Source organism: Monoraphidium neglectum (genome assembly GCF_000611645.1).
Source record: "Monoraphidium neglectum strain SAG 48.87 unplaced genomic scaffold scaffold02594, whole genome shotgun sequence".
In the NCBI taxonomy this organism is placed as follows: Eukaryota; Viridiplantae; Chlorophyta; class Chlorophyceae; order Sphaeropleales; family Selenastraceae; genus Monoraphidium; species Monoraphidium neglectum.
The window spans coordinates 137-8,687 of NW_014011034.1; the positions used below are offsets into that span (position 1 = coordinate 137).

The 8,551-nt window shown below is 67.9% G+C and overlaps 2 protein-coding genes across 2 annotated transcripts; both read right to left on the reverse strand.

Annotated features, from left to right (window-relative positions):
• Positions 1-1,201: 1,201 nt before the first annotated feature.
• MNEG_11108 (hypothetical protein) lies at positions 1,202-3,969 on the reverse strand (the record flags this gene model as incomplete). The annotated part of the gene is made up of 7 exons (XM_014040419.1): positions 1,202-1,225; positions 1,403-1,456; positions 1,971-2,055; positions 2,394-2,568; positions 2,740-3,211; positions 3,370-3,516; positions 3,949-3,969. The coding sequence occupies 7 exons, from the start codon at positions 3,967-3,969 to the stop codon at positions 1,202-1,204; spliced, it is 978 nt and encodes a 325-aa protein (XP_013895873.1).
• A 1,795-nt stretch (positions 3,970-5,764) lies between these two features.
• Positions 5,765-8,467, reverse strand: MNEG_11109 (hypothetical protein; the record flags this gene model as incomplete). Its single annotated transcript, XM_014040420.1, has 7 exons — positions 5,765-5,806; positions 6,046-6,330; positions 6,539-6,625; positions 6,787-6,849; positions 7,121-7,272; positions 7,578-7,635; positions 7,868-8,467. 7 exons carry the CDS (start codon positions 8,465-8,467, stop codon positions 5,765-5,767), a joined length of 1,287 nt encoding a protein of 428 aa, XP_013895874.1.
• Between the last annotated feature and the right edge of the window lie 84 nt (positions 8,468-8,551).

The following is an 8,551-nucleotide window of genomic DNA, read 5'->3' on the forward strand; positions in this document are numbered from 1 at the left end:
CACACACACTCGCACACGCCCACACGCACTAACACACACAAACACACACACACACAAATGCAATACCACGCACGCACACACATGCACACGCACGCAACAGCCGTGGCCCCCACCTGCTTCAGCGAGTCCAGGAATGAGAACTTGTTGGCGAACAGCCTGCTGAAGTAGTTGAGGCGGAAGAACAGCAGAACGCACTGCAGCGCCACAAGCTCGTTGAACCAGTCGGGGGAGGCGCGCCCCAGGTGCAGCACGGAGATTGTGATCTGGGGGCCGGGTGGGGACGGTGGGGCGCGCGCGGTCGGTGGAGGTGGCCGCGGGCACACATGCACACAAACGTGTGTGTGCACCACACACACACACACACACACACACACACACACGCGCGCGCGCGCACGCACACACACACAGAAACGAAAACGCACACACGCGACGCGCATGCACACACACACACACACACACACACACACACACACACACACACACACAGAGAGAGGGACTGTGCAGCTTCACACGCACGCACACAAACACGTCCACAAACACATGAGCACCTGCATGCCGTACGTGAGTAGGTCCACCGTGTTCCAAACGTTGAACCACCCCACTGCAGCGCCGGGATGCAGCGAGTGCACATTGAGACCGGCAGAGGCCGAAAATGGTCGTTGGGCGGCGCGCAAAAGACACGAGGGAAGCACTCGCGCCCGCCAGGAGTGGCGTGGCGTCGGCAGGGGGCCACCGCTGCCCGTGTGTGCACCCGCCCAGGCGCGTGCGCGGCGCCGTGTCCAGGGGATCGTGACTCGGCATGATGGCTCCGCAACGGCTGCTCTCAAAAACAGAACCTGATTTGGCACCCCCTCCCTGTCCCAAGCCGCAGACACCCCCAAATCGCTCACGCAGGTATGCGCTGAGTGTTGACCACTCCACTATCAGGAATGGGGTCATGGCCACCAGTGCCACCAGCTCTGACACAATGGTCACCTTTGTCGGGGATTTTGTGTTTGTGTGTGTGTGTGTGGGGGGGGGGAGCGATGAAAACGATATGGAGGGGAAAAGGGTGGGGGAGGGGATTTTGAGGGGCTGGGCGGGGACACGTGGCATGGGCGTCCGGCTTGGTGGGCGAGAGCGAAGCCAGTTGCGATGCAATTCAGGACAGGAAATGTGGCCTGGTCGGGGCGCGTTGCTAGTGCGCGGGTGCGTGGGCTGATCAGGGGCCGGCGCACGCAGGCGGCTGCAGGAACCGGCCGCACGGCGGCGTGGAGCGTGGAGCGTGGGGCTCGTCACGGGCAAGCGCCGGCACAAGGGCGGCGGCGATGTGAGCGCAGCGAGCTGCTGCAGCCGTGGCCCTCGCGGCAGATGCCCGGGGATGCGCTGCCAGCCGTGCTGGCGCTGCCCCGCCGCAATTCACCTTGCCGGTGGGCGTGTTCCAAAGCTGGGGCAGGCTCAGGGTCATGTCCTCATCCTGGACGGGTGCGGGGCGTCGGGTGTGCGGGAACAAGGGCCAGGGCGGGGCTTTGACAGTGTGAGTGTGGGAGTGGGGTTTCGCGCGCAGGCGCGGAGCTGGAGAGTGTGGAGAGGGGGGTGGAGGTACGGGGTTGGTTGAGAGAAGATCTGGGACTGGGTTGCGTGGCGTGGAGGTGGGCGGTAAGGGGTTGGTTGGGGGGTTGAGACAGGGGGAGTGGGGGAGGTGGGGATGTAGGCAAGAAGCACAGGCGTGACAGGAGTCAGGGCGGCGCAGGGATGCCGGCACGCGGGGCGTCCGGTGAGCAGAGGGGCGGCGGCAGGTGACAGCCAACGGCCACAGCCCGGGTGACGCTCGAGCGCCGATGAAACTCTCTAGACTCTCAAGCCACCAGGAGGCCCGACCCCAGTGACTAGGCCCTAGTCACGGTGATTGTCACCCCCGCGCATGCCAGCCTCGTGCCACCACCGGCCAGCGCTGACGCAGGCCCCCACCCCCAACGCCGTCATCCCACCTGCCAGAGCAGCATGAAGACCGAGAAGCTGACGAGCCACGTCAGGAAGAACACCAGCTCGGCCATCAGGGCGCGGCCGCAGAAGCTGCGGGAAATGAGGACAGGGACCGAGAGCCGGGGAGGGGACGGTCAGGCCCCTTCAAGAGCCGTAGGCTTGCTGAGAGCGCCCGTCGAAGGGGGGCCTCCTGGAGCAAGCATGCGTCCTGTAGGGCCCCAATGGCTGTGATGGCCTCCGATATGATGCACGCCTCCAAGGTCGTGACAGACTGTGACTGCGCCAGGCCCAACGGCGTCCCTGATCATCCCGCCGTCTGCAGGGTCGAGTTGCAACCCCACCCCGATTCGCCGCGCCGAGCGAGCAACGCGCCAAGCCGACGGAGGGTGTCGATGCACGTGCACGCGCACACAGGGCGCCGCGCTCACGTGTCCCATTTGAACTGCAGCACCGCGTGCACCGCCGGCAGGCCGAACACCGAGTAGTGGCAGCCCCCCGCCTGCCACCGCATCAGCAGCGGCCGGATAAGCCCCTCCTCGTCCGGCCGCGCCGCGTGGCGGATCCGCACCACAAACGCCTCCGCGGTCACCATGCGCGACCAGCCTGCAGGGTTGACGGCAAAGGCGAGGACGGACGGCGCGCGCGCACGCTCTCGGCGACTCGAGACCGACTGCTGAAATGCAGCTCGCGGCACGAGCCGCCGCGGCCGCTCCGCCGCGCGGGGAGTCGGCCCCACGTCGAAACAGGATCTCCACCGCGCCCGCGCCCGCGCACCTGCGCCCGGCCGCTTGCCGCTCCTGGCCGCGGGCTGCCCCGTCAGCTTTGTCAGCCGCGCCCTCCAGGCGGCCTCGTAGTCTATGTGCGCGCTGTCTGCCCCCATCGTAATCATGGGCCTGTCGTCCAGGGCCCGCAGCAGGACAGTGTCCGGCACCTTGAACTCCCCGAGCTGCGGAGAAGAGGGGGCGTGCGGGGGCGCGACGCGGTGCGCGCTCGCGGCGGGCTTGGAGCGGGAGCGCGGCCGCGAGCGCGTGCGACGTGGCGGCGCGCGCTGGGGCATGCCGGAGGTCCGCGCGACCTGCGCGCCTGCCCAGCGCCCCACGCGCGCAGGGCCGGCACCGCCCCTCGCCGCGCGCCCCGCTGCACCCGCGGCGATCCCCGCAGCGCCCGCGGCGGGTCCGCCGCGCCGCCCGCGCCGCGCCGTCCCTGCACGGCCGTCTGCCATCCGCCTCGGCAACCAACCCACGACCTGGCCTGCCCCAGAGCCTGCACGGTTCACTATCGAGCGCTCTCCCACGCACCTGCCCCCACGCCAAGTGCACAGTCCCCCCCTGCAAGGACCCCCCACCCCAACTCCCACCACCGCACCCCACCCCACCCTGTTGCACTGCAATGCAACAACCCCACCTTGACCACGCCGGCCTTGATGTTGTGCAGCACGTGATCTGGGTCCTGCCTGATCAGCTGCTGCACCGTGATGGTGGGGATGTCGCGCGGCAGCGCGTCCACACGGTCCCACTCCTCCTCGGCGCCGTGCTCCAGGTCCAGCAGCGGCTGGAGGGGGGCCGGGGTGTGCGTGCGTGCGTGCGTGCGTGCGTGCGTGCGTGCATGTGTGTGTGTGTGTGTGTGTATGTGTGTGTGTGTGTGTGTGTGTGTGTGTGTGTGTGTGTTTTGGGCGTGTCAGGCGTGAGCATGCTTTTGGCAAGCATGAGTATACGCGTGTACGTGCTTATACATTCCAGTGTGTGAGTGTGTGTGTCTGCACGTGCTCTCATGTATACAGGCTGTAGCAGTGTAGTGCATGCCACACGTGCCTGTTGGGTGCCGGGCATCCTAGGTGCGGGGCTGTCGGCTGGCCGCAAGGAGGCGTCGAGGCAGGGCGGCCAGGCACGCTGCAGGCTGCGCAGGCTGACACTCGTCCCACAGCCCGTCCTGATTCGTCCTGCCTAAGCTCAGACGCACATGAGCTCTTGCTCGCCAGCGCACCTTTTGCTCGATGTCTGCCATGCTTCTGCTGATGTGGGCACCGCAAGTGGCGTGCCGCTTCCGCTGCGCGCTATTCGCGTCTCACAATCTCGCACGGCAGCCGCTGGCCCTGGAGAGTGAAATCAGATGAATTAGGGTATTCAACGACGTATTTTTCGATGCCTGCCTCTCACAGGCAGATCTCGGGCCGGAACCAGATCGCCGAAGAAACAAGCGTGTTTGACAGACGCTAGGGTTCATAACCTGGTTGCAACAGCAATTACAAGGCATGCCAGTGTCAGGCAGCACAACTTGTAGGGAGTTGTGCAGGTGGGCAAACCACATGGGCAGGTGGGCCCACGGAGACGCCAGTGGTGGCATGGGCGCAAGGCATGCGAGCCAGGCGACCCTGGCAGCCGCCTCTCTGCCCCATCCAACCCCATGCACATCAACTGCATGACAATGTTGCACTGATGCCACCACGCGGCGCCGCAGTCACAAGCAACACGAGATCGAGCCGCGCCTCGCAACGTTCCCACAACGCTGGCTTGCAGCACGCCGCACCCGCGCCCGTGTGCACGTGCAGCTCTACCTCAACACACAGCACAACACGGGCTAGTTCCTGATGTGCACCTTGCCGGTGATACCGCGCCACATCACCCCTGCGGACGCAACCTGCTGCTTCTAAAGTTACATGGGCGCGCCGCGGCTCTGGTCCCCCAGGTCAGCCCTCAGGGGGCTGGAGGCGGCGGCGCCGCGCGCCGCGCTGTGCACGCTGCCGCAATCTCAGGTCTGCCTGCGCGTGATCAGGGCTGGGGCGTCAGTGCGTTGCCGCCGTGGCGGTGGGCCCGCCGAGCTTGGCTGGCGCCACAGGCCCAGCAGCGGCTCGAAAGAAGAGGGTGGTGCGGCTGCGGCAAAAATGCGACTGGGGCAGGAACGAAACAGTGCTTGAAGGAACCGGATGTGGACAAGAAGTGTGGCCCCAACGGCCCCCAGAAATACCTGCAAGTCTGCATCAAATGCAAAGGGTGATTAGAATGGCTCCCCCACGGCGGCGATGGGGGGAGGGTGCGCCAGGGCTTTGGCCCGGAGTTTGGTGGGGGCGGGCAGGGGCGCCCCGCGTGCGCGGCCGCATGGCAGCGGCGCGAAGCGCGCGGGGCGCTCAACACTTGCACGGGGCGGCGGCTGCAACTCAGGCATACATGCTGGGTTGGCGATGCACCCGGGCCATCATAGGCCGGCCAGTCAGTGAGGCCGCCGCCAAGCAACGGCAACCACATTGCAAACAACGAGACGGGCCTGACGTGTGGCCGGGCCGCCGTCGCGCCTGTCGAGGCCCCCAACCAAAGCCGGGCCAGCAGCAACGGCGGAAGAACGCAAGTGCAACTGCCCGGCAGCCCCAACGCGCGCCGGCTGCGGCCGCGCGAGGGGCTGCCAGGGCGTAACAGCGTCGCGGTACAGAAGGATGGGTGCGTTTGGGGTGGATTGGGGGGGAGGGGGCGCTGCTAACGAATGGCCGCGCACGTGCGCGGCGTGATCTGCGCAGACCGTTGCCGAAGCATCCTGGCGTCGCCCCGGCCGACGCCCGGCCGACTCCTTGCCGCCGCGGCCGCCGCCTGCAGGGTCCGTGCCGCCCGCAGGCACGGCCGACGCGGGCGTCGCGAGCCTCGTACAAGAAGGGGCTGCGACGGCGTTTTCGCGCGCCCGCGGCCGGCCGTTCCGCCAGGCAGCCAGCGGCTGGACGAGAGCGGCGGCGCGGCGCCCTCCCCCGAAGCAGCGTGATCATCGCGCACGCCGCGGTGGCCGGCAGGCGCCGCGGCTGGCGCGCGAGGCAGGGTTAATTTGAGGTCATGCTGCTGGGGCTGCCATCCCACGTTCGCTGCGGGCGGGCCGGGGGGCGCGACGGGGGCGGGCTGGGTCAAAACCGTTGACCGGCACGCCGCGATGGCCCTGCCTCGGCTTGCCTTGAACCCGCTCGGACTGCACCGCTATGTGCAGGCCTCATCGCATCCCCACATGGCAACTTCCATAACCTCTAAACCCACAACCACTCTGTCGCCACGCCCCATCAACTGCAAATTTGCCCCCCCCACCCCCACACACGCATACGCGCCGCACCTGCAAGAATGTGTAAAAGAACTTGGCCGTCGCCCCGTCGCCCCCCGGCCCGCCGCCGCCGCCCTGCGGTATCGACACGCTGCCCGCGACCTGCTGCGCCGCCGCTGCGGAGGGCTTGAGGCCCGGCGGCAGCATGTATCCCGGCGGGGAGAGGCCGCCCGTGAGGTCGGCCTGCAGCTGCCCGCCGCTGTTCTGGCACGCCTGCTGCACTTTCCGGGGGTCTGGCGGCTGGCCGTTGGCGTCCATCACGTACAGGGTGTGGCCGTTCTCGCCAAACGCCCGCACCTGCGGGCGCCGCGGGCGACGCAGGACGGGCGGCGCGTCGGGGGTGGGGAATGAGTGGGAAGAGGCGCGCACGGGTGATCAAGGGCGGCACACTTGACAGGTCCTCTCAGGTACGGGGGGCCAGGGGCGGCCTGGCGGCGGTTGCCCGCGTGCTGCCGGCGCGTGGGGCCGGCCGCACCCGCGGGCCGGCTGGCGGGCGCCCGCGCACCTTGGCGCGCGTGATCCAGAGGCCGGCCTCCTTCCAGGCGCGCGTGAGGTCCGCGAGGCAGTGCTGGTGGGTCTGGGCCACGTGCACCTGGCGGGGCAGCCGCGGGGGTCAGCCGCGGGGGGTGTGGGCGAACGTGCAATCAGGTCAGGGTAGAGGCCATGCGACCACACGCACACGATTCCTCACTTGCACACACACACACACACACACACACACGCGCGCACACACACACACACACACACACACACCTTGAGGCCTTTGGGGAAGCGCCGCTGGATGGCGCTCTCCAGCATCACCCGCAGCTTGGTGGCCTGCGGGCGACGGGGCGCGGCAGGTTGCCCGATGCACGTACTCCGCCTGGTCAGTCTTAAAAGTGGCAAACCTTGCGCCACCCCGCTTTTCTGCACACCTCCCTCCCTGCGGACGTTTGCTGGACCCCGGCCGTCCCAATTCACCCCCTCACATCAGCGACGGTCGCTGCAGACTTACAGAGGCAACAAACACGCCCGGCCAAACTCACGCACGCAAAGCAGCCCGTTGGACCGCGCGTGCGCCGCGCGCGTGCGCCGCCGTCCGCCGCACCTTGACTGCGTCCCAGAAGAAGTCCCCAAAGCGCGGCCGGATGTAGTAGAGCTGCACGCACGCCTCCCCCTCGCAGTCCACTGCCGCGTGGTAGACGTCGTAGTTCAGGTCCGAAAGGGTGCACACGCTGTCAAAAAGGAGCTTGTTGCGGTCTAGGAAAGAGTTGTGTGTGTGTGCGGGCGTGCGGGTGCAGGTGTAGGTGGGTGTGGCGTGTGTGTGTGTGTGTGTGTGTGTGTGTGTGTGTGTGTGGATGGGAGGAGGGCGCTCGGGGCGTGCAGCAAAACAGTGGTCACTATGGGGGTTTCACAGCGCATGTGGTGCAGAGGAGTCACAAGGAGGGGGCACAACGCTTGGGGTTGGGGGAGGGGGGAGCGACGCAAGGGTCTTGTGGCTGCGAGCCGCGCGGATGAGGCTGGGGGACCACCTCTTCGACAAAGAGGTGGTGCGGGTCGCGCACCTTTGCAGCGCACGGTGACAAGCCAGTAGTGCATGTGGGCGTAGTGCTGGATGGTGACCTGGGTGGGGCAGGTTGGCGGGGGCAAGCGGCCGCCGCGGTTTGCGGATGGGGAATTGGGGCGTGATCACGCCCAGCCCCACCTCTGCAGCGCGTCGGGTGCGGCAGCATGCAGCGGCAGCATGGCGCCAAACACAGCCAGCCAAGCGATGCCCTGGTCGTGGCGCCGGACGTCGCTTCCCAATCTCACACATGCTTGCTTGTGAAGCGGAGGCTGGCGCCGGGCAACCCACCTGCGGACGGCTGTACTTGGGCGACACCAAGGGTATGCCGTCCGCGTCCGCGCACCCCGCCGGCGCCGGCGCCTCTGGCGGCTCGCTGGTGACGCACATAACCTCCGGCCCCTGCGTCACCTGGCACCTCTTCTGCTGCTGCTGCCCCCCGTCCAAGCTCCCGCCGCCGCCGCCGCCCGACCGCCACGCATCGCCGCCGCCGTCCGTGCCGCAAGCTGCCGCAGGCACGAGGATGCCCGCCGCTGCCAGCACGCGCTCCTTCACGCGCGCCCAGTCCCGCTCCTCCTCCTTGAGCATCAGCTGGTGCAGCCGCCGCTCGTAGTGGATGAGCCCCTTCACCACCGACGCCTCCACCAGCCCGTTGCCGCCCGCGTCCATCATCTGCAGCAGCAGCTGCTTCAGCCGCGCGATCTTGCCGCCGTCGCGGACGGGCGCGGCGCCCTCCACAACGGAGACCACAAAAGCGACGCGGCGCTTGGACGTCCACACGGCCGCGCTCAGGACGTCGCAGCCGTTGTGGGTCAGCAGGTCCAGCACATCCGCCAGCAGACCCTTCCTGTCCTGGCCGGCGAGCTCAAACACGGTGCTGCACTGCCGCATCTCCGCCCACCGGTCCAGCACACAGCCGCTGCCGCCCGCGCCGGCGAGGGGGTGCGGCGCGCCGGGGGCGCCAGGGGGCGCGCC